At 38.0% G+C, this 25,919-nt stretch overlaps 1 protein-coding gene across 7 annotated transcripts in view; it reads left to right on the top strand.

Annotated features, from left to right (window-relative positions):
* The window catches only part of DIP2B (disco interacting protein 2 homolog B), a 221,850-nt gene that overhangs the window by 153,684 nt on the left and 42,247 nt on the right, over positions 1–25,919 (top strand). The window contains exons 5-20 of one of the 7 annotated variants that reach the window (XM_072765309.1): positions 355–567; positions 3,218–3,373; positions 3,852–3,971; positions 7,254–7,451; positions 9,181–9,272; positions 10,969–11,079; positions 12,395–12,518; positions 13,134–13,243; positions 15,080–15,182; positions 16,556–16,620; positions 18,620–18,713; positions 19,204–19,323; positions 20,523–20,637; positions 21,193–21,332; positions 22,192–22,328; positions 25,767–25,847. In XM_072765309.1, coding sequence (XP_072621410.1) covers positions 355–567; positions 3,218–3,373; positions 3,852–3,971; positions 7,254–7,451; positions 9,181–9,272; positions 10,969–11,079; positions 12,395–12,518; positions 13,134–13,243; positions 15,080–15,182; positions 16,556–16,620; positions 18,620–18,713; positions 19,204–19,323; positions 20,523–20,637; positions 21,193–21,332; positions 22,192–22,328; positions 25,767–25,847 — 1,979 coding nt within the window. Of the gene's footprint in view, positions 1–354; positions 568–3,217; positions 3,374–3,851; positions 3,975–7,253; positions 7,452–9,180; positions 9,273–10,968; positions 11,080–12,394; positions 12,519–13,133; positions 13,244–15,079; positions 15,183–16,555; positions 16,621–18,619; positions 18,714–19,203; positions 19,324–20,522; positions 20,638–21,192; positions 21,333–22,191; positions 22,329–25,766; positions 25,848–25,919 lie in introns of all 7 variants that reach the window. The other 6 variants (XM_072765311.1, XM_072765310.1, XM_072765308.1 and 3 more) reach the window with 6 other exon arrangements.

Below are 25,919 nucleotides of genomic sequence, written 5' to 3'. Positions count from 1 at the left end.
TTTGGTCCATAGACCTTCGTTTGAGATTCTTGAGAAACTTTACATACTAATCTACCTTAAGAATGTGAATAGGGGCACCTGGGTGGCTCAGTTGGCGAAGCGTCCAACTCTTGATTTCGGCTCAGGTCATGATATCAAGCCCCACATCCATGCCCAGCATGGAGCCTGGTTAGGATTCCAACACCGCCCCCCCCCCCCCCCCCCCCGCCCACCAAATCTCTCTGTCTCTCTAAAAAGAAAAAGAATGCAAATATTTTGCTGGTGTCAAAATTGAATGTATGATCAATGAGCAAGAACTGAAAGGTCTCTGTTCTAGGCAGGATCGAGAACTTCTTTTTTTCTAATTCCACACAGACACGTCTTCGGCCTCTGAGGATGAGGGCTCTCTGAGACGCCAAGCTGCGCTCTCTGCTGCCTTGCAACAGAGCTTACAGAATGCTGAGTCCTGGATCAACCGTTCAATTCAGGGATCGTCCACTTCTTCATCCGCATCTTCTACGCTGTCCCATGGAGAGGTCAAAGGAACCAGTGGGTCTCTAGCTGATGTATTTGCCAATACTCGAATAGGTAGGAGCTGGATCTCCCCAAGAAGCTCAAATTATGTTCCATTCCCAGCATCCAGGAAATAGTTTATGATTTGTATTAGGTTTTTCAAAGTGGCCTAAGAATATCAGAAAGAACATAACAATTAATGGGGCAAAGAAGGAAACACCAGCAATACATTTGGAATGATAGGTATCATCTGCATTATTGGTGCATAGCATTGCCCACCTGAAGCCATAGCTATTTCCATAAGCAATACTCAAGCTGCAAGATATAACACCAGTCTTAGTGTGAGTTTATCCCTGTTGGAGAATATTCCATATATTAAAAAGTGTTAAAATATGTAACATCTTAGATTTTCCCAAGATTGTTATCTGTGTTTTCTCAAACAAAAACACATAAAACCTGAACAAATTCTGCCCTATGACAATATCAGTGAAGCCCTTTGTCTTTAGCATAAAGACTGGATTTATTGTCCTTGCTGCTGTGTTATTGCTACAACCGGGGTGTGCAGGCTGCGGATGTTGGTACTCTGTGAGCTGCTGCCTGCTGCCAGTGCTCCTGTATGGAGTGTAGCTTTTGCTTGGCTCTGCTTTATGTTTTTGTGTGTGTTTTTAAAGAGTTTGTGACATCTGCAGGTAAAGATACAACTCATATCTCCGCTTTTACTAAATTGGTTGGTACATACTGCACTAAGTAATGTATTTGAACATCATGTGTCTGTGGTGTCTTAATTTTCATATCAGTGACCTTTCTCTATTACTTTATATACATATATATCTGTAATCTATTAATTGATTTCTGAAAAGAAAAACCTAGAAAATTTGTAATTTAAGCCTGTAATTAGTCAAGAACATAGCTACCTGAAGAGTATGGTTGCCCACATTGAAAAGCTAAGTACCAACAGCTGGTATCTTGTCTTGCACTCTTGGCTCTGCCCTGATATTCACTGAACCTCTTAAAGCAGGTACAGATGAACATGCTTACCATCTCTTCTGTTTGGAAGGGCAAGCAACAGAGCCATGGTTGGGCCAGGTTTTATTTCCACATTTGTTTTAAAGAGAGCAATTTCACTTATTAAAAACAAGTACCTAGTACCCAATTGTCCTAGTACCCAATTAACTCTGGATTTTTATTAACAAGATGATTTCATCTGACCTTATATTTTTTTCTATTGCTTCTACTAGTCTATGAAAAGTTTTTTCTTCAGGTACTCACAGAAACCATTTTATCTAACACTATGAGATAGTTGGATATTTGCTCTAACAGAAGCTATTCGTCTTCCTCATGGAAAAACTTGAAGATACAGATTTTAAAAAAAGTAATCTATTAACCCACTTCCCATGGATACACTTTAATGTATATCTTCCTAGACTTTTTTGCATATGAATAATGTAATGTTTTTGGTCTTGTTTATACAAAAATGAAATTGTACCAAACATAGTGTTCATAACCTACTTTTCGTAGTAGTATATCACAAACATCTTTTATATCATTAATATAGAATTATACTATTATTTTTATGGTTTCAAAGTATGCCATTATATGGCTGTGCCTTAGTTATTTGGCCATTCCCCTGTTTTGGAGATCTAGGTAGTATCCAATTTTTTGCTATTATAGAAACTGCTGGAATGAACATCCTTGAACACACAACTTGGTGCATTTGTCTGATTATTTCCTTAGGATGTATTTCCAATAAGTGGAATTGCTGGGTCAAATAAAAGTGCCTGTTTTTTAATGCTTTGTTACCACATTATCCTACAGAAAGGTATACTGTAATATACTTGTGCTAGTATATTTACAACTTTAAAAACTATTGAACTAGTAATAAACTTTTGGGGCTTAGAGGCCTTACTCCCAAATTTATTTTATGAGTTGTTTACATTTTGCTTTTTGCCTTTTTTTATATTTTTGAGTGGCTTGTTATTCTTGTGAATCATATTTTACTTCCTCTAATTTTCCTTTTCTTCCCCAGATGTTTTGCTAAGTTTTTCGTAACATATCCCTGTTAAATGGCTCTCCTCCAATTTGTGGCATTCAGTTTCTCAATATTAAGAATCTCTACATTAAGCAGAGTACAGTAACATTATTTAATCATGCTTCAATCAAGGGAAGAACCTTGTCAAGTAGATCTGAGGTTCTTGTGGGTTATTTTATAAAAATTGGAAGTGGGCTTTATCTGATTTTCTTCATCTGGAAACTTGAAGGATCTGACCTACTCCCAAAACACTCCTTCCATTTTCAGTGGAAGAAGAAACATGATAGATAAGCCAACATAAACATGAAGAAATGCTCAAGACTAGACTATTAGTAGCATTATGACTATACTCACTTTGTTCTCATTTTGAAGTCACTCACAAGTTTTGTTTTATTATGATTATTGACATTGGATTTTTACCAGACTTTCTGTGTAGGAAAGAATGTTTTTCAGGAATATTTGCTATACAATTTGCTGTTACTAAGGCTATTCATATTTTTGAAAGTAATACTTTTGATATGCCCTCTTGCCCTCTCATTATATCTTACCAGTTGAATTTTATTTCAGAGGTTATTTTATAACAGTTGATGCTGTTTATATAGTTTTTTTCCTTGTTAGGTAACAACAAAAATTTAAAGATTCTTATTTTTATTGCTAATGTAATATGATTCTAAATTTTGTTTTCTCCCCTCTTAGAAAATTTCTCTGCTCCCCCTGATGTCACTACAACTACCTCTTCTTCATCATCATCTTCCTCAATGCGCCCAGCAAATATTGATCTGCCCCCCTCGGGGATAGTTAAAGGCATGCACAAAGGATCCAACAGGTCCAGCCTTATGGATACAGCTGATGGTAGGGAGTTCTTTTGGGCAGCTAAATAGAAGATATTAGTTGAACTGGGAAAATTCACATCCTGAATAGCAGCGCCGAAGTGGTTAAGCAGTCGCAGAACTCTACCACCATTGGCCCACTAACACAGTCAGCATGTCCTCTGGAGCACCCTCTTTTCAACAGCCTGATGGCGCTGTTACTTGTTCAGTCTGCATGGTCAAAAGATACTGGGGGAAAAAAAAACGAGTATGGTGGGGGATAAAGAATGCTATAAGGAAAAAAAAGGATTAGATGAAATCTGTAAGCAGGGTATTAATAATAGTACCATATTTGTTTTATGTTTCAATAAAATTTGTCGTGTACATATTTGTACCTATTTGACCCAGTTGAAATAAGGCAAAAGCCAAACCTCATTAGACATTAAAACTCCTAAGAGAATTGAGAAGCTAAGATAGCCCTAGAATCAATGAGTTTTAACTTACTGTTTTTCCCCTTATAGGTGTTCCAGTCAGTAGCAGAGTATCCACAAAAATCCAGCAGCTTCTAAACACTCTGAAACGACCCAAAAGGCCTCCCTTAAAAGAATTTTTTGTGGATGACTCTGAAGAAATTGTGGAAGGTAGTAGTAATAATACTGAAGACATATTTTCCTTCAACAAACATATCTTAAGCAATTACTACATGTCAGATACCATAGGATTTAAGGGTGAACAAGGCAGCATTTTTGTTGAAAGAATTCATAGTTCTCTGCTTTTCTTTCCCTAAGGATCATTTATATTTCAGGTCTCAGGTACAAAATAAAGAGAAAGAGGAGAGAAAGGCAAAGAGATAACTGTGGAAGCATAGAACTATCCTTGGAAAATATGCTGTTCGAAATTAGGAAGTTTCCCAAATACAAAATTTTAAAAATTATTTACATTTTGCAGTATCCTAGAATACATATGTCAAATTTGATCTCAAAAATTTGCCCAGTCGGAGACACTTGCAGATCTTATTGTCAGAGAGTTCTCACTATTGTAATGGTCCCTCCCCTCCTTCCCACCCTGCCTTAATCCTTTCAAATAACCACCCCCCCAAAAAAAAGCCCAGTCTTTTTTTGATAGATATAACATAATCCTTTTGTTAAATCAGCCAGTTGGCACATATATCTGCTTTCTACAGGACAGTGTGGAAGATGGTGAAAAGAGTTCAAAGATTTATGAAAATACAGCCACTCCTTCATATGGTTTACACATTAGACTGGTACTAAAATGTATGTACACGAAAGTATATTTTAGCCAATAAGTATGTATCAATTAATACAGCAGCTGGGAGAAGGGATAGAAATCAGTCCCATCTTTGTGGTTAGGGAAAGCTTTGTAGAGGAAGTGGTGGTAGTGGTTTATTTATTTAATAATTTAACAAATATTTATGGATGAAATCATGTGATGCTTAGAATTTAATAGGAAGAATTGGGAGTTGAATGACTAGAAGTATAGATGAAACGAAGGTGGCCATTTGGTAATTATTGAAGCTGGGTGACGAACAGATCTACCTAACAAAGGGTTTTGTCAAAAGAACTGAGCCTTGGTAGCTTTGTGGTTCATTTTAACCTCCTGAGACTAATATGGGAGGCTTTGATCACCTCAGGCACGTTAATGGAACTAGGCACATTAATAGACTAGATCTGGTCTCAGCCCACTTCATGCAGCCAGAAGCAACAAGCAGTCTGATATATGAGGTTAAAATGACTTTATGTTTCTTTAGGAGTCACTAAATTCACTTAACTATGGACATCTTTCTCCATATACTGATATTCAAGACGTTCATACCAGTACTGGCCTCTGCAGTATTTCCCGCACTGTGTATTTACCAGGCAAATGAAGGTCCAGGTTCAATAGGAATCATACTTGAACAATTTTCATTGGCAGAAGAGCACTAACAGCTTTCTACCAATTTTAAATAGGCAACAGTTGCTTTTTTAAATAATGATTATCTTTGGAAAAGAAAAATATCCACATGTCTTTGGAAGCCTTTGAGTGAGTTTCCCCCAGCGTCTGCATTGAGGCCCAGTGGATGGCAAAAACGTACACACTTTTTTGACCAGAAGACTGTGCCTACCATCTATACAGTCTGTCCATAAAAATGAAACTATTTAGGAACACCACCCTCCCTTTTAAAAAATAGTTAATATGGTGGTTTAGAGTCTGGGAATATTCAAAGCAGAAGGGCAACTGAAACGTTAATTTACCTAGGGCAGTGAATTGGGAAGTGAAGCTATTTCATTAGTTTTATGTTTTAGTAGAGAGAAGAATCAAAACATTTTAAGTAAATTTCCCAAATCTGTCATGAGGTTGAGCTATAAAATAAAATTTATTTCCTATTTCACTTGCCCATCTAATACTGGCTGCTTACTGTATTTCTTTTCCTTTCTATGCCTCTGTCTCATCTCCCACTCACCTGGCTAATTCCTACCCTTCCTTCAAGACTAAGTTCACAGCAGGGATTCTGTCCTCTAAGTTGGGTGATGTGGACTCTTCTGCCCTCCCTGTAATGTGTCTGTCATGCACTGCTCACATTTCTCTGCTTAGCTCTGTGTATGTATGTGTGTCCCCCTTGCATTCCAGATACCTCGTGAGGGCCCAAACTCTGTGCTCCTTGCACCTAGCACCTTAGAGAAACAATAAATGTTTGTTCCACATTTATGTATAGCGTTTATTTCCTCAGTATTTATCACATCCTATGCATATCACTGGCACTCAGTAAATAACTTGATTTTGCTCCATGTGTACATTCTTTCCTGTTATGAAAATAGAATTTTTTTGCCTTTTATTATTTGAATAATATTTGTTCACTGTAGAAAAATTAAGAGGACTTTTGTTTTATTCATATGAAAAAATATGAAATACTATTCACCTCCAGTGGAAGTGGAATGACCATGTTGATAATCTAGCACTTTCATTCCCCCAAACTCAGTTCAATTTAATTAACATCGTTTGAGCTACCATTATGTATTAGGAACTGTAGGCAATAAGAAGACAAAGAACCATGCCTTCTTTCAAGAAACTATCAGCCTTAGGGGGAGAAAAGCTTACACAGTAAAAGAAGCCCTTGAGGATCCTCAGTGCTTTAATGAGGGTAGACAACCACATAGTGGGGGAGCACTAAGGAAGAAATGACTGTGGACAGCTTCCAGGAGTGTGGTGTTTGGGCTGCATCCTGACAAGGATGAGTACAAGTATACCAGAAGCAAAGGGATTGGCCAGATGAGATGTGTACAGAGGTATGGAGACGTGGAACACTGTCATCTGGGCTCATTCTCTGTTGAGTTTATTAATGACCCTGTGATTGCTCCTCGGCCTTTTGGCTAAGACCAAGTGTAATAATGATCCTGTGGTAGAAGTGTTACTACCCCCATTTTACAGATGAGGGAAAACGAGGCTCAAGTAACTCAAGTTGCCTAAGGTCACACTGGTAAAACATAAATGTAAATTTGAGCTTTCTGACTCACGTTTCATGCTTTTTCAAATATAACCCAGGGAAGTGGAACCTGGCTCTCTAACATCAGACACAAACCATAAGGATTTAAAAACAAGTTGCATAAAATTATAAAATTGCTAAAAAGAAATGTATGCTCTGTGCTTTTCTGTATGTTCACTGGTTTGCTTTGTTAGAGTCAGAATTTGTTACATAAAATATATTAAATATGGTTTCACAATTATGTGGGAAGATAACTTCAGGCCCAGTTTGTGGATTATCATCATTTCTAGCAATGTCATTTCTTTTCTCAGACAATAAAACCAAATAAAGTTGAAGAGAAAAGGGAATTATATTTGATATTAGGGACCAAAGTTGTGTTAGTTTCTATCTGTATGTATTTCAGATAATATTTTTATAACTCGTGGGGTTTTTTTTGGTACAGTACCTCAGCCAGACCCCAACCAGCCCAAGCCTGAGGGACGGCAGATGACCCCTGTGAAGGGGGAGCCATTAGGAGTCATCTGTAACTGGCCTCCTGCTCTTGAGTCGGCCCTGCAGCGCTGGGGCACCACTCAAGCAAAATGCCCCTGTCTGACTGCACTGGATGTGACGGGAAAACCAGTTTATACTCTCACATATGGTAAGTTTGCAAGATTCCCAGCTCCTTCCTTTTCTCCTAATAGTTCTTCAGATTACCGTTGGTAGTGTTTTGATCTTGATATTTAGCTATTGCTGTCATTGTGTTTCAACAGATCTTTTAAATTATTTTAATAGGAACCTAAGTTCTAAGTGGAGCTCTTGCCAAATATTTTCATTTGCTAAATGCTATTTGCAAAGCAGCTAATATTTGAAAGAGCAGAAGGAAGATGGAGGCTTTGTAGATACACTAATGATTTGATATTAGAAGGGATTTAGAGAAGACGTTTGGGCAGGATATATTTTAAAAATAAAAAAAAAATCCAATAGTTTTATCTAAAAAGTTGAAACTGATTACTTTTTAGATCTTTGACATTTCATGCTACCTTTCGCTAGAATGAGCACAAAATTCTGTAATGAACAAAGAATTGGTACTTTTCTGTTGAGTGTTTGCACCCCAGCTAAAGTTTGATTTTCCTTTTTAAGTAACTTTTAAGGTAACTTATTTTCCTTTAAAAAAATTCCTTTAAGATAACTTTTTTCAATCTTTTAAAAGATTTTATTTATTTATTTGTGAGAGAATGCACATGTGCATGCCGGAGTGGGGGTGCAAGTGGCCAGAAGGGGCAGAGGAATAGGGAGAGGAATAGACTTTCCCCTGAGCAGAGAGTCCGACACAGAGCTCGATCTCAGGACCCTGGGATCATGACCAGAGCTGAAGGCAGATGCTTATTAACTGCCTGAGCCACACAGACACCCATATTTTTCAATTTTTAACAAGAATAGATTCAACCTGGGCAGTGAGATTTTGTACTAGTTTATTCAAACATATTCTTTTTTGCCTTCAGAAGAAGCACATTGTCTGTAGATCTAGATATAGAATAATTTTAGGAAAAAAATAGTTTTTATTTAAAGAACCAGACAGATTGATGTGAGTTTAAAACCCTAGCTGCCCCTCTCAATGAGTTAGATGTAAGACTACATATCTATTCAAAATGACATGATTTCTTTTTCACTTCCTACATAATCTAAGATAAGAATTTGTAAGGGTGTTTGGAGGGAGGGAGAAGAGAGAGGGAAAGAATATGCTTTTTTCCCCAAAAAAGTGGTTTTTAGCATTCATTTCAGAAGCTATATATTAATTTCAGCCATGTAACCCATAAAGCAGTTAGCTGACCAAATCTTTACATACTTATTTAACATCTATGGGTCTATCCACATGTTTCACCTAATTCCTATTTTGTCTGTTTTTACTGAAATACAGTGGCATGTGCTTAATCATTTGAGTCATACTTTTGCTTTGCAGTTAACCTCAAGTATCTAATACCAAATATGTAAGTGGTTCTTCAGAAGAAGCTTAGAACAGAAGTAGTCTTCTGATTTTCAGCCCTGGTATAAAAATTGTTGCCTTCCCTTTAAATGTTCTTGGTTCAAATGTTCTTGGTTCTTGGTTCTTGGTTAAATCATTTCTAAAGATATTCAGACTACTTCACAAAAGAATTTGAAATATTATCTAAACCAAAATGAGCATCTGGTGATATTTTCCTTTTGTTTGGAAACAGGACTGGCTTTTGTAAACTCAAGTGAATATAAAGCATTTTCTGTGTGTTGGGGGTGATGGTTGTCTAATGAGTCATTTGGAAGTGGCCACTGTCTTATTAAATGTAATGAACTGAGTGCCCCCTTGTTGAGGTAGGCCTGTGTTTTTCTATATGATTCTTTTCTTTTTCCAGGAAAGTTGTGGAGCAGAAGTTTAAAGTTGGCCTACACACTGCTTAATAAACTGGGGACCAAAAATGAACCTGTATTAAAACCTGGAGACAGGGTAATTGGTTTTTTGGTTTTAGGGAGGTGATGTTTTATTGTTTTCTAATATGCACATTCTGAATTTTTGATACACAGCAGCACAATTTATGTAACTCTTATTCTTAGAAAATGAAAATGGTTCGGTTCCAACCCAAGTTAGCTCAATGCCAGGTGGTAATTCTTGTATTCATAGATTGAAGGAAATTCACACGTCCCTTTCTGTAACTGCTATTCAGTAAACTTTCATGCTAATACAAAGAAAGAGGAACCTAACTCCTTCTGGAAGTAAATATTTCATAATCAGACAACAAAAATAGCAATAAAGTTTACTCTGATTTTTCCCTTTACAAATTGCCCCATAGGATTTTTTAAAACATTTTCTGTGGCTTTATGTAGAAAGAGAGGGAGACCCATGTTCCAAGAAGAAATTAAATGATGCCATTTAATGATGCCATTAAATGGCATCATTTAATTTCTTCTTTAATCAAAGATGGCATTAAACAATTTTTTTAACTTTTTGAAGATTTTTTCCTATCAATGACTTTTTAATATTGATGACTTCTTACCTTCAAACATTACTTTTAATTTGGCATTTGTGGAATGAAGCACCAAGTATTCAACAGACTTCTTTTTAGTAGGCTCATGACATAGCACCTCCTGAACTAGCCTTTTACAAATACCTTTGCATTGTGGAAAAAGGCATCTAAAAGGTGGCTTCTACTTAGAACTGTGACACATGAGGATTTCCTAGTCCTCACTGAACCTGTGTCTTCCTAGCATTATGGACACCTGTGTGCAGGAAGGAAATGGGTTGTTTTAAATGTTTTGTGGAATTAGCATATTTTAGAACTCTAGGAGGGATTTAGCAATTTCAAAATTAAACTTATCTTGGGAGTGAGTTAAGGGAATTGAAAGTAAAAGGGGAAACAAGAGTATAGTGACATAATTAAGTTTCACATGTTAATCTATGAACATCTGAGCCAGGTAACAAGCTCCACGTTGATCATGACTTCTGTGGTTTTGCATTCCTTCAGTAAATTAGGAAGGGTTAGTTATCCCTGTGATACTTTACAGGTGAGATCACAGTTTTGAACATAGTTCACGGGTTTCACTGTTTATCTTTTGTAGATAAATTAACTTTTTAACCATAATGGCTTGTAGCAGTATTACTTACATCCGTTTACCAATGCCTTCATACTAGAGTACTTGCATTGTTGGTTAAGTAAGGATTAATGCAATGAACTCATTAAAAAATAAGAAACCTTGAATTGCCCCAACAGTGGCAATTGAGTCAGTCAAATCCTGTGAGTTCTCTGAGTTTTAAGGCTTATTCTCGAGTACACTGGCCTATCTAGAGAGAATCATTACATTTATTTTATTGCTTTAGTCCTGCACTAAATTGCCTTCGGTTTCACAAGTAATTAACTTACTAAAGGTGAGTTGTTAACTGCTCAATCACCAATAGAACTCAGTCAAAATTTTTTCTTATGATGATGATGAATTGCATGATAGTTTCCAAAACATGTCTAGTACAATCATGGGAGTGATAGAGATCTTTTTAGATTTGTGCATCTTTCTCCATAACTTAATTTTCTTTAGGTATTAAATAGTTTTATTGTGTTTGTGTACATGTCACATATGTTTATCTTAGAAAATGGCACTGAAAGTATTAGTCTGTTTTTATTCCTGTTACTGAGTGTCATTATGCATTTTAGGTAGCCCTGGTTTACCCCAACAATGATCCAGTCATGTTTATGGTGGCTTTTTACGGATGTCTCCTGGCAGAAGTGATTCCAGTGCCTATAGAGGTACCTCTTACCAGAAAGGTAACATTGCTAAATTTGAGAGGAATGTAGCCTGACGTGACACGTTGGACGTCGGGTTCTTAGATCAGTTGACTCCATCATGACATTAGAAACAGCCTAGCCATTTTCTTAAGTACTCAGCTTCACTTTCTAAAAACATGAGAGTTGTAGACAAATAACATTTATTATTACTATGTTTCATGAAAAAACTATTTTTTCAACAAAGTTAGAATTTTTATAGTATAAAATTTAAAAGTTGTGGGGGCATACCTTACTTTTCAACAATTACCATTTATAAAGAGGAGCCTTATTCCTTCCTTGAGACTATAGATAATCCACATTTACAATAAATGAGACCTTTATGCAAAGGGATTCCTTGAATTTTATCATACAACCTAGCATTTCTCTTAAGTTGAAGGCTGATACAGTGATGGCCTATCACTGCTCTGAGGAATAAAATTTACTTTAATGACACATGAGCCTGTGCAGCATATGTAGCACATTTTTAGGTTTAACCAAATGATTTCTCCATGAGGTGCTTGACCCTAATTTTTCTCATACAGTTCATTATTCAGAGGTCATGATAAAGACAAATATGGTAGAGATTGTGGATTTACAAGAAAACAGTTATTCTCTGAAAGGAATAAAAAAAACAAATTGCTAACATCCCTGAAATTCAGATTGATGGGATATAGCATCTTTAGTCAGGAAATCATAGGGTTAGTCTTAAATTATTAAGTTAGCTGTTTGTATGGTTTCATAATGATACCTTTAAGGTGATGTTTTAGTGGAAATACTTTATATCTTTTGTTGTTTTCTCTGCGTTGTCATAAGGCTTAAATGTTACCTCCTTTAAAATAGAATAATGAACATATGGATTTGGGTAGAACCATTCATTCACTTTCATTGTAAATTTGGACGCTTGGTGTCCATTGGCATGATTTTATTCTGACTTGGATTGCTTTGCTTTTGAATTTGGAGATGTAGCTAGGTTAAGGCCGCTTAACCATGTTCACATCCCATCTATTTCACTGGCCTGAAATTAGTTTAAAAGAGGAACATTGCTGACTTTTGAATGAAATGGTCCCATTGGTTGGTAGAATTCATCACTAGTAATGTCAGATTAATAAAATATTTGATTTGTACTCAGGAAGTCATTGTGTTGTAGAAATTATTTGGAAGAACATATTGTCATTGGATTTTGACAATTGCCAGGTGTCAGTGGGGTTCCATGAATGTTATCACACAAGTGCCAGAGCATTGCTGAGTGTTAGGTTTGGGGCATGGGTGTGCTCACGTTCACTCCCCTCCTGTGCTCATTATCTTCTCTCCACAGGATGCTGGAGGGCAGCAGATTGGCTTCTTGCTAGGAAGCTGTGGTATTGCCTTAGCTCTTACCAGTGAAGTTTGTCTAAAGGGGCTGCCAAAAACTCAGAACGGAGAAATTGTACAGTTTAAGGGTTAGTAATATTTTTACTTGAATTATCAGTTAAAAGTTAAAGTTTAGTACTCTAATTCGTGTTTTAATTTAATATAGCTAAGTACTTAACATATATTTTCTTATTTAGTTTTCACATTTTTATGAAGTAGGTACTGTTACTATCCCCATTTTACAGGTGAGGGAACTGAGACACAGGTTAAGTAACTTGCCCAAAGTCAAAGCTTAATAAATGGCAGAGCAGTGATTTGAACCCAAATCTGATTCCACAGCCCACACCCTTAACTTTTATGCTGATGATTGTAAAAAGCTACCACTCTCTTCACTAAAACTAAATGCTACACGTAGAGACAGAGGCCAGACTACTAACCTCAGTGGACTTCCACTGCCAAATGGACCTCCCAGTTGTTGAGGTAATGTCAAGGCCTGGCGTTAGCATGTGAAATGATTGTACTTTTGAAAGAAGGTATAATTAATTGTCTGGTGATTTATCACTAAAAACTAATAAAAAATCTAGTATTTTACTGATTTTAAAATGACCTTAATTTGGTCTCTTGATATTTAAAAAGACCAATTCAACGTGAACTCCTTCCCTTATGGCGTAGGCAATTCAATTTTTATTTTGCGTTTGATTTAGGTTGGCCTCGGCTCAAATGGGTTGTAACAGATTCCAAGTACCTTTCAAAGCCACCTAAAGACTGGCAGCCCCACATCTCACCTGCTGGTACAGAACCAGCATACATTGAGGTAAGTCCTGAGACTAGAACATACATTCTGGCTTCCCATGGCTTCAGTTGCTATCTTATGAAATTTAAAACTAAGCTTTTGCAGTTTTAATGTAGAAAAAGTTTGTTAGAGTTCCATCTTTTGGCTTAGTAAAATGCTTGACCTCTCTTCTAATTGTTTTTAACATAAATACACATTCAAGAGAGCCAGAAAATAAATTGACCCTGTCATGTAAGAAAGTTATACAAGACCTAGAAATGAAGTGTTTAAGAAATGGTATACTGACAGAGATACTCCTCTGCTGTGTTGGAGGAGGCAGAGGAGTGGGAAGCAAAGAATGGAGAAACAAGGAAAGGATATAGTGGTGCTTGAAAAGAACAGAGTTAACAGATGAAAGATAAAGAGCATAGAGGAAAAAAATGGCTAGAGGGTTTGGTGTTGAAGGTCAGTGTAGGACCTTGAGGAATCCATGACATTCAGTTTGAGGGATTAAGCCCTCCTGCATAGCAGGCACCAGGCTGAGAGCTATTTCAAATGCATTATTTCAGTGGGTCCCCACAAGTACCACCTGCGAGGTTGGTTGGGGCTGTTTTGTTGTTGTTGTTATTGTTGTTGTTCTTTTAAGATATTATTTATTTATTCATGAGAGACAAGGAGAGAGGCAGAGACACAGGCAGAGGGAGAAGCAGGCTCCTCTTGGGGAGCCTGATGTGGGACTTGATCCCAGGACTCTGGGATCATGACCTGAGCCAAAGGCAGATGCTCAACCACTGAGCCACCCAGGTGCCCCTGGAGCTGTTATTAAACCTGCCTTAGAGGTGTGGAGACTAAGACTTAGATGAACTCAGGTAACCAACCCCAGGCCACATGACTTAAAAATAACAGAGCTGGGTGTTACACTCCCATCTGTCTCACTCTAAAAGCTGTGCCTTTCCTGACTCTGCATCCTACTTGAGACATGTTACTAACCCTAACCCTAAATGCAGACTGTTTGCCAAATGAATGATAAATCAATAAATTGAAAAAGAAAAGTTTGAGGGGAAAAAAATCCACCCAGCCCTGAGCCCTGCAGTGATAACTAGCTAGAAGAGGGAAGAGAGTGGGCAGTAGCTTTGAGAGGTGACATGTTCATGTTGGATGCAAGGAGGGTTGCTTTGAAAGATGGAAGAGAGGGGATCCCCGGGTGGCTCAGCGGTTGGGCCTCTGCCTTTGGCTCGGGGCATGATCCCGGGGTCCTGGGATTGAGTCCCACGTGGGACTCCCTGCATGGAGCCTGCTTCTCCCTCTGCCTGTGTCTCTGCCTCTCTCTATGTCTCTCATGAATAAATAAATAAAATTAAAAAAAAAAAACAATCAAAAGTTGTCATGGTAAAAGCAGCTTGGATGGAATATTGAGGTAAAAAGAAAGTGAGAGTTGATTGATTTGTAGGAGTGAATAGGCCATTTCTGGTCTCCTGCTCCCAACATGGGAGCCTCTCACGTACAGGAACTACATCTTACCACCTTTACCTCTGCAGGGCCCTGCTTGCTGTGTGTCTGATATGATGCTTCTATTCATGACGTTCCAGACACTTGTTTGTTTAGCTTCCTTAGCAGCCACTTTACACTGATGACTAATTAAACTTTTAAGAATTTTTCACACATACTTTAATCAAGCTTTGTCATTCCTCAATGCTATCTTTGCGTGATTAGAGTTTGGGGCCCCATACATAGCCTCAGATATTCGTATGAAATATATTAAATTCAGCCCATTATCATGGCTTATCTGGATTTGATTTTTGAATTCTAGTTTGTCATTTGAAATAATCCATTTTATTGTGTTTTCTTATGCTATTGTTTTTTGTATTTTTTTCCTAGTATAAAACAAGCAAAGAAGGCAGTGTGATGGGAGTTACAGTGTCCCGCCTTGCAATGTTGTCTCACTGCCAAGCTCTGTCCCAGGCCTGCAATTATTCTGAAGGTCAGACTTTATCCCGTGACTGCCCTCATTGTGAGCCTCAGATATGTGTGACCGTGAGCAGAGTGCTCAACGATTGGATTCCAGTTAATGACCAAATTCAGAGTGAAATGCTTTAAGACACATTCTTGGCTTGCTTTTGCTTTCTTCTTTTTCACAAAAATGCTGTAATTTAAAGGAACTAAAAATCTGGGCAAACCAAATATGTAAAGCATGATTTCTAGAGTGCAGAAATAGAAAACAAATTAAAACCATGTGTTTATTAGGTGCAGAATGTTATATAGCTCCATCTTCCTATGTATATAAAACTGACACCAGCTGTATGTTTGGAGTTAGAGTCAAAGAAATCTAGCTACCAAAAAACACAAATTAAAACAAAAAATATATTCTGTATTGTTAAACTTTAGATATGTTGATACAGTGTAATGACTGTTTGCTTTAGATTACAATACTAAATTTTTTATTTTCCTTTCATAAAATGAAACAAGTTAATATATGTTCATTAAAGAGCAGCATTCTTGTCTGGTAAAATGTTTATATATAATGGAAGCAATCAAAATGCCAGAAAATAAGGATTGATTGAATTATAATGTGCTTAAGTAGTGGGTTTTACCCTGAGACAATAAGACTCCTGTTCTTGAATATTAACCATATAGGGAAATTGTTACAATATATCTTTAAGTGGAAACAAATGAGATACAGAGCAGTGTGCCAGATTTATTATGGTAGATATCTATATGCCATTTTTGTTATGGTTGGCATCCGTCTAGATGTAAGTATGCTTATGTGTGTGTAGATGTAATATATAGATATATAGATACATACATATACACCAAGTTTTTAATTTTCTCTAGGAAGTATAATATTTTTTTTTAATTTTTATTTATTTATGATAGTCATACAGAGAGAGAGAGACAGGCAGAGACACAGGCAGAGGGAGAAGCAGGCTCCATGCACCGGGGGCCTGATGTGGGATTCGATCCCGGGTCTCCAGGATCGCGCCCTGGGCCAAAGGCAGGCGCCAAACCGCTGCGCCACCCAGGGATCCCGGAAGTATAATTTTTTACATGTGTTTGTGAAATTTGCAAAGTTTCTAAAATAATCATGTGTTCCTTATATAATTAGGAAAAAAATATTATCTCTTGGGAGGCAGTCCCTATGTCATCAGGAATTTCAGACTCATTAGCACTTGAATAAGGTCACTCATTAGTGACCTTATTCCTCTGATTAATCCCCTAGCCAGGTTGAGGGGACCCGCAAGTAATCAAAAGATGACTGATGATTTCTTCAAAAGTATCAGTTGTTTAATAGAGACAAGTGAGACAGTTTTGCTGCTTAATACTAAAGCTGATTTCCTTTTGTTTTTTTAACCTTAGGGGAGACAGTAGTAAATGTTTTAGACTTTAAGAAGGATGCCGGGCTGTGGCATGGCATGTTTGCGGTAAGCTCCTCAGAATTATGGCCTTTGGTGTAAATTGTGCTGCTCATCCATGTCAGTACACATGCTATGTAACCATAGCATCTCCCAGTGTGTGTTGAAATTTAAGCCCCGGAAAGATCAATAATACTATCCAGAAGAATTTTGTAATGCAAATGGCAATCTTTTTTTAAGGAGAATGGAATTCAGTTTTTTCTTTTTCAGTGTGTGATTGGGCATACCCTTCACATAACAGTTTGTGGGAGAACTTGGGATCAAAATTTTTTAAAACATCTGCTATGATGGCTCAAAGCCATCATAGTACCACTTTTCTATAAATGACTATTTATTTATGATTAACAAAAGTATGTTTGAGATTTGCCTCTTCTCATTTTTGAAAGAAAGGATTACATAAATGTATTTAGAATTTGGCAACTGTGCTTAACGACATCTAACCTTTCCATTGGGCAAAATGCATTGAATGACTCCATGCGATGATTAAAGAATAGAGTAATAAGGTAGATGGGGCTACTTCCATAATAGAACAGGTAACATGCTGTGGGAGTTACGGAAAAGTGAGTTCCTCCCAGCTCTGGCATCACGCCATTTTTACAGAAGAGTGACAGTTGAGTTGGACTTTGAGAAATAGGTGATTTTTTTTAGCCATATAGAGATACTTTGGGGGTGGAGGTAGAGAGGGGACATTTAAGCAGGAAAAGCTACCATATACAGCAGGCTGAGAGATAAAGGATCTGAGAGTTGCAAAGGACCTTTGAAAGAACATCTCGTCTACCCTCCCTGCACGTTGTAGGAATCCGAGAAAGAGTAGAAAAGGAAGCCTAAGGGAAGGGGAAGAGGATCCCTTTTCACCCAGGACACCTCAGAGTAGTAAGAGCCTATTCCTTGAGTGCATACTTTGTAGCTTATTTTTGAAGCCTTTCTCATTTTGTTTTTTTTAATCAGAAGTTAAAATGCCATTTTGAAGCGTTAGAGGGAATTTTCTCTCTATGATACAAAGAGCAATATGGCGACATGTATAAGGAATTAGTATTAACACCATTTTGTCCTTAAAATCCAAAAATTTGTCACCATAGCTAGAAATTTGGAAGAGGGAGGTAAAAGAGGTTTACCCTGGTATCTTGTTTTGGGGGGCCACTTAGGTGATGACTAAAATGGCCAGTCTAAATACCAAGACTTAGTTATTCTGTGGGCTGGATCTCTTTGGGGGCAGGGAGTCCTGGGTATGTTTGGTTTCGGGGGTAAGAGGCACCAAATTGCATGACCCCCTCGGCTCACTAAGCTTTATCTACCCCAATACCCAATAAGTCTAAGGACCTCCTGTAAGAATCAGGGAAACTGATTTCTTGCTTTGTAATACCCACTTCTTTGTGGTGTGTGGTGAGCATGCGTATGATGAAAGCGCCTAGCAGGTTAGAGGGCAGTTTGGTAGTATCTGGTGAATTTAAAAGCATATATCCTATGACCTGCAGTACTACCATTCTGTATCTTCTGTAGACAAACACTTGGACAGGTGTGCAGGGAAGTGAGTATAAACATGCCCCTTGAAACATTGTTTATAATAGCAAAAAAGATATCAATAAATTGTGATATAGACATACCATGGAGTATTATACAGCAGTTCAAAAAGAATTCTGCATATCTCTTATACTGATATGCATAGATTTAACTCTAAGACAATTTAAGTGAAAAAAAAAAGCAATGCCCCTTTTATGTTAAAAATACATTTATCCTTCTATGGGGACAAATGTATATATAAATATATAGAAAAAGGACTGGGAGGATACATGCCAGATTCCTAACCGATTATCTCTGAAGAGGAGAGGAAGGAACCAAGTTTGAGGGTAGGTAGCAAAGGAGGCTTTAACCTTAGAGTTAACGTTTCAGATTTTTTTCAAAGAGCATGAATTGCTTGCATGATTAAAATCATTAGTAAAATATCAGTTCAGTTTTAAAATGGTAAGTATGTATTGATATTTACTTTTTATCTTTCTTTGCTTTTCAGAATGTAATGAATAAGATGCATACAATAAGCGTACCCTACTCAGTTATGAAGACTTGCCCTCTCTCTTGGGTCCAAAGAGTACATGCCCACAAAGGTAGTTTTACATAGCATCTAAGCTTTAATTATGTGACTGTTTGAACTAAGATTTCAGGGGTTTTCAAATTGCATTGCTTGTCCAGAGACATAATTCTATGCCTTGGTGGCTTGACAGGTTTTAGAGTTCAGTCACTATAAAATTAGGTATGTTGTCTATGCTGTCACTTGACATCCTTTCTTAAGAATTGAGATGAATTTGCCTGAATCTGAGCCCTGAATTAGATTTATTGGGTGCTCAGTGTTCACAGCTTCCTTAGCTGAATTATGTGGCCTGCCCTCAGGTCACAGTAAGCAAAATAATTGTGTGTCCTGTCAGTTGTTTAGTGCTTCAGAACACCTGGCACAAAGTCTTTGAAGCCTTTTTTATTTTCTCTAAGTGAGCATCATGATCCCTAAAATAAATAAAAATGTTTTTATTATATTATATTAAATACATACCAATTGTAGGATGTGCGTGTGTATTAACTTTATCCCTTTTGAATTTATAGCCAAGGTAGCTTTAGTAAAATGTCGAGACTTGCATTGGGCTATGATGGCACATCGAGACCAAAGAGATGTGAGCCTGAGTTCCCTCCGAATGTTAATTGTAACTGATGGAGCTAATCCCTGTGAGTATTTCTAGAGTGTGGATCTGGGAATATCCTTTTCTTTGGTAGGTTAAGGTTTTTGCCCCCTTTTTGTAAGCATTTTTAGGTTTATTTTTTTTTTAACATCTGCATTGAAATGTAAGTCACATACCATAAAACTCACCCATTTAAAGTGTACAGTTCAGTGGTTTCAGAATATGCAGTTCTGCAACTGTCACCATGAACTGAGCTCCCATATCCGTGAGTAGTCACTCCCCATTTCTCCCTCTGTGTCCCAGGGGACACAGAGGGCAACCTGGGCAACCACTCATCGGCTTTTCTGTCTCTACAGATTTACCTACCCTGGACATTTCATAGAAATGCCGTCCTACTAGATGTGGTGTTTGGTGACTGGCTTCTTTCACTTAGCATGTTTTCAGGATTCATCCATCATATAGCACATGTTTGTGCTTCGTTTCCTTCTCACTGCCATGTCACATTCCACTGAACCAATGTGCCACATTTTCTATAAGCTTTCAAAAACACCTCTTCTTGCTCACTCATTTATATCCTTTTTCTATTGTGTGACTACAAGGAGTGATAAGAAGGTGACTTGATAAGTCCATGTCTGGACTTTATGTACATTCCCCTTATGAACACATCAGAGGACTTTGGGAAAAGTTTTAGAGATCTTACCATGTGACTTGTTTTTCCCTACAAGCACAAGCACTCTGAGTAGCATCAGGTAAAGCATTAGAAACCATGCTCTTTGCCATAAATGGATTTCTGTCAGAAGTCACAATGGCATAGTAGTCATCCTGTATAAACACAGGTGTGAGGTGGACCTTAAGAAACAAATCGGAGAATATCACATAGAAGAGAATATTAGCACCATTATGAGCTAAACTAGTTACTTCCAAAAGAGTCGCTTGCTTCCGAACGGGCTACCTCTTGGCTGCAGTGCATCTGTTGTTGATGGGGCAGTTTGGTAGGAGTAGTCCTATTCCACATGGTGACTTTGAATAGTGTCAGTGACCTTTCATGGGCTGGATGAGCATTTATTTGTCCTTGAAATGCACCCACCATCTCACAGGCACAATAAAATATCCCTAGGGGATTAATGATGTATGGTGAGAGTTCTCAGAAGAAGCAAATGTGTCAGCTCTCTAATCTTTACCAGTTTTCTGCAGTAATAAAAATCATGATTTCAGCCTTCAAGTTGATCTGTTCTAACCCCTTAGGGTCTGTGTCATCCTGCGATGCCTTCTTGAGTCTGTTCCAAAGCCATGGACTGAAACCGGAGGCCATATGTCCATGTGCTACTTCTGCCGAAGCCATGACTGTTGCAATCCGCAGGTATTGTGCAGAATGTCTGTGCTCTTGATGTATGTTACAACTTTGATCGCATGTGCAGTATTTACCGGGCAATGACGAGGGGTGCTACCTAATTTTCTCCTTCATTAGCCTAAAAGTGAAGATGACTTTGTAAAGCAGTTTGAAGTATCTCGTTTATTTTTCCCACTCTTGCCCTAAGGGTAAGTGGTAGACTGAAAATTTAATTATTCTCATCTCGTATTGTGAATAAGTTCTTCTATGCCGTTTTGTTCTTCAGACTCTTTCGCTAGCATCTTAGGCTACAAATAGGCTGTTCTTGATTCCAGCTTACAAATGGAAAGTACACCCAAGCCAATATATTCTTAATATTGGATTAAAATATACTTTTTCCACCTGAATGACTATGGACCATGCTTTGTGCATGTGAAGCTGATTAATTTGGCATGTTCTTGGTAGAGAAAATGAGGATATGGTGTGTATATATGGTAGCCAGAGGAAATTGACTTTCCTATATATTTGTACTTTATCTAAATACCATTTAATTTGCCAAATTTGATGAGCTTATTTTGTTTTCAGGCCTGGAGTTCCAGGGGCCCCTTTGCCAGGAAGAGCTATTCTCTCAATGAATGGATTGAGCTATGGGGTAATACGGGTCAATACTGAAGATAAAAATTCAGCACTGACAGTGCAGGATGTGGGCCATGTAATGCCTGGTGGTGAGTTCTCTAGAGCATCTTTTGTTTTTTCATAAAAATTTTCATTAGAGGTAGTAGAGCCTGATAAAATATGAGATCCCCACCCAGTAATACAAAATTTAGTACTTAGTCACTTAATTTCTCAAAGCCTCTGTAATAGTTTGGTGATTCTAATGATATTTACTTTCCAGCAATATTGTATTAATTGTGAATGACTTGATTACAGTTTTTCATATGAAAAGCTTAAGTACTGAGTTGCACTAAAGTTGTCTGGTTTTCACTGTAATTGCTAAGACATTGGGGCTGGCAGAAAGAGCACACTGCCTCCCTGAGTGTTTGAGTTTGATCTTCCCTGGGGTAAATTAATTTAATCTGTTTCTTTGGACTTTGTAGTCGTTTTTAATATATTACTGTCTTTGGGAGCACCTGAGTGGCTCAGTTGGTTAAACGTCCCATTCTTGATTTTAGCTCAAGTCATGATCTCAGGGTCATGAGATTGGGCCCCATGTATGACTCCATACTCAGCGTGGAGTCTGCTTGAGATTTTCTCTCTCCCTCTCCTCCTGCTCACATGCACAGTTTCTCTCTTTAAATAAATACATGAAATCTTTTTTAAAAATATGTCACTGTCTTTGAAAGCTTTGGTCTGCATCTGTTTTATTGCTGAATTTTAAAAACTATTTGTTTATCATCAGGGCTAAAAGATGGAAATTTCAGATATACCGATGTAGTATCAGGTCTATTTTTGACATTCCTGTTTGGTATTTTACTTAATGCCACTCAGTAAATGAAAAACTTCCTGGGTTCACGAGGATGAAGCTGTTATTTTACAGAGGTTTTCCAGAAACTCTGTTCCTTAACTATATTTTTTGCACAATAGGGATGATGTGCATTGTGAGACCTGATGGACCTCCCCAACTCTGCAAAACAGATGAAATTGGAGAAATCTGTGTCAGCTCTAGAACAGGAGGCATGATGTACTTTGGACTTGCTGGTGTGACGAAAAATACATTTGAGGTACATGATATTAAAGTTTAGGGGGGAACTTACTGGGTGTCACTAGGTCAGATACGCTGGCCAATGGTAAATAGCCCTGAGAGAGTGTACTCTGGAGCTAGGCTGCTTGAATTTAAATCCTAACTCCGCCACTTGCTAGCTGACCTTGGGGGAGTTCCTTAACCTCTCTGTGCCTTAGTTTCCTTACCTTTAAAATGTGAGAAATCATAGTACCTACCTTACAGGATTGTTGTGGACTAAATGAGATGATATTTATAAAGTGCTTAGAAAAGTCCCGGCATGCAGGAAGTACTGTTTATCTGTTAAGTAAATGAAGAGTAAGAGGGGATCCCTGGGTGGCTTAGCGGTTTAGTGCCTGCCTTTGGCCCAGGGCGCGATCCTGGAGTCCCCGGATGGAGTCCCACATCAGGCTCCCGGCATGGAGCCTGCTTCTCCCTCCTCCTGTGTCTCTGCCTCTCTCTCTCTTTCTCTCTCTCTCTCTCTCTCTCTCTGTCATAAATAAATAAATAGATAGATAGATAGATAGATAGATAGATAGATAAATGAATGAATGAATAAATTTAAAAAAAAAAAAAGAGGGATCCCTGGGTGGCGCAGTGGTTTGGCGCCTGCCTTTGACTCAGGGCGCGGTCCTGGAGACCCGGGATCGAATCCCACATCAGGCTCCCGGTGCATGGAGCCTGCTTCTCCCTCTGCCTCTGCCTGTGTCTCTGCCTCTCTCTCTCTCTCTCTCTCTCTCTCTGACTATCATAAATAAATAAATAAATAAATAAATAAATAAATAAGTAAGTAAGTAAGTAAGTAAGTAAGTAAGTAAACAAACAAACAAACAAACAAATAAAAAAAAAGAGTGAGAGGCCTCACAAAAGTTCACTCTGGTGATTATGCTATACTTTGAGCTCTGTAAGCCCAAATGTTACTTTTTTTTTTTTAAAGATTTTATTTATTTATTTATTCATGAGCGACAGAGATGGGGGCGGGGCAGAGACACAGGCAGAGGGAGAAGCAGGCTCCATGCTGGGAGCCCCTCGTGGGACTCCATCCCCGGTCTCCAGGATCACACCCTGGGCTGAAGGTGGCGCTAAACCGCTGCACCACCAGGGCTGCCCCCAAATATTAAATTTTAAGAGTACATTGACAACGCATCCATCTCTCCAGAGCAGACTCAAGTTAATCGGAGCCTATAGAGACTGATGTCACCCAGATCACTAGATTACTAATGAAGAACTGTCCTGTCACTGGGGCACATTGCTCCCATTATTCAGTCTTTCAGTCAACAAGTACTTTCTGAGCACCTTCTGTGCGTCTGCCAGTATCCTAGATGCTTGTGGTACCTCAGGAAAACAAACAGCTCCTCTAATAGCTCATATTCTAGTGGAACTAGCACATTGTTTTTCTGCAGACAGTTCTGCATGTGAAGACAAATTGTAATGAAAGTTTGCCTGGTGAGCCTGGAAATCAGAACAAGTATAATGAATTGTCTGTATTTCATAATTGGGATTGACCTGCCTCTAGGTAGCTTTTAGGGAACAAAAACCTCCATTTTCTGGGCCGTTGTATTAGACAATGCTTATTATATGACCACTGCTAGTTTTTCATTCTTTGAGCCTCCTTTTTCTGCAGTTGATTCTCAGTCTCACTATGACAGGGTACGTCTGTTTACAATACCATTATTGGTGCGTATCATTACAAAATGATGTAGCAACAGATGTAACCGATGGGAGAATGTTCTCTATATGAATGGTGTGGTGGCTAGAAAAGGTTAAGAACTCCTGAGCTGACTGACCATTATCTGTGTTTACAACCAAAAATGGCAAAATAGAAATTACTAAATGTCCGTTATTATCATCATCATTACTACTACATTCTTGGCCTGCCTTCAAAAGTTGTGACCAGTTCACCTTGATGGGAGTAGAAATTGATAAATTCTGAAAGCGTAGGTTTACTGCCAGACTCCTGATTTGCTCTCACAGGTGGCTCATTGCCTGTGCTGAGTGTCTATACGTTTTACTAATTTAATTTAAATCTACCCTACTTCTCTTCTTTTTAAATGCTTGCAGTACATATGTTTCCAATGTCTGAATTTCTTGTCATTGCATTTTCCTTATCATAAACAAGATCCTCAAGTAGTGTTTGAAGATACTGATAATACTTTATGACTTTGCCTTTCCTACAAGTGTAACTGCCTAGCCAAAATTCTCAGATTTTAATATCAGACTGCTTAGGTCCATAAATGATGAAGAAATTCTGAAATCTGCAATGATGGTGAAGTAGAATAAAAATCCTAGCCAAAAAAAGAGAACACTATTCTCTTAGTTTTGCAGGTTAAAGTCTCTAATATTTTTCTTACTGGATATTTAGATTTAAATCCTGGTTAACATTTCAATAGGACAGAAGACCTAGTAATGATGAGAAAATAAAGCGTATCTTTAAAAATAAGCTACTGGTGAGAAAAACTTGAAAAGGCTCATACCTTTTGTATAAATACACAGAAATCTGTACAGCAGTCTTCAGCAAGGCACATTTATAATAGTAAAATTAGATGGCCTCCCTAGTCAGAAAGACTGCTTGCACTGTAATAGCACCAAATTCTCATAGTGTCCTGAGGACTGACTCTGGGCCAAACACTGCAAGTCTGTTTACATTCCCTTAATCTTTACCCTAAACCTGTGAGAAGCATTGGTAGCTCTATTTTATGGTCAAAGAAACTGAGGCTTTGAGAAGTCCAGGAACTTACCAGTAAGTACCAGAGCCAAAAATGGAACTTACGTCTGACTTCAAAGGCAACGCTATCTTGTCCCCCGTGTGATGATGTATCACTATTGATGATGATGAGCTATTGAACGAAGAGAGCTAGAGGAACAACCTGCATTTATAAAGGTGACCAAAGTGCATAGGTTATGTGAAAAATACTGAGTATGGGAAAAATGTTACTGAAAAAACGGTATATATGATTCCTTTTTCAAACATAAATTCTTAATATGTTCATATATATGTCTAGGGCAGCCCCGGTGGCTCAGCGGTTTAGTGCCGCCTTCAGCCCAGGGTGTGATCCTGGAGACCCAGGATCAAGTCCCATGTCGGGCTCCCTGCATGGAGCCTGCTTCTCCCTCTGCCTGTGTCTCTGCCTCTCTCTCTCTCTCTCTCTCTCTCTCTCTCTCTCTCTCTCTGTGTGTGTGTCTCTCATGAATAAATAAATAGAAATCTTAAAAAAAAAAAAAGTTCCATATATATGTCTAAAAAGAGTCCAAGAGATTAACAGCAAAGTGTAAATGTTTATCCCTTAAAGAGGTGGGGATGCTGTGGTCACTCTTTAAATAATTTTAAGTTTTCAGCAAGTATATATTACTGTTGTGATTTTTTTTTTTTTAAGGCTTTTCTAAAGGTCAAATACCTATTTTAAGAAAAAGCTAAGATTTTCACTGCTCTGTCTTTTAGGTGATTCCAGTGAATTCTGCAGGCTCTCCTGTTGGGGATGTGCCCTTCATCCGGTCAGGATTGCTGGGGTTTGTAGGGCCGGTAAGTGATAATATTCATGTTGGTTTGGGTGTATCCAATCCAGATATTTGTACTTTGCAAAGTTTCTGTCAC

The sequence above is a fragment of the Vulpes vulpes genome, chromosome 8 (assembly GCF_048418805.1).
Source record: "Vulpes vulpes isolate BD-2025 chromosome 8, VulVul3, whole genome shotgun sequence".
NCBI lineage: Eukaryota > Metazoa > Chordata > Mammalia > Carnivora > Canidae > Vulpes > Vulpes vulpes.
This window is presented reverse-complemented; position numbering and strand designations above follow the sequence as displayed.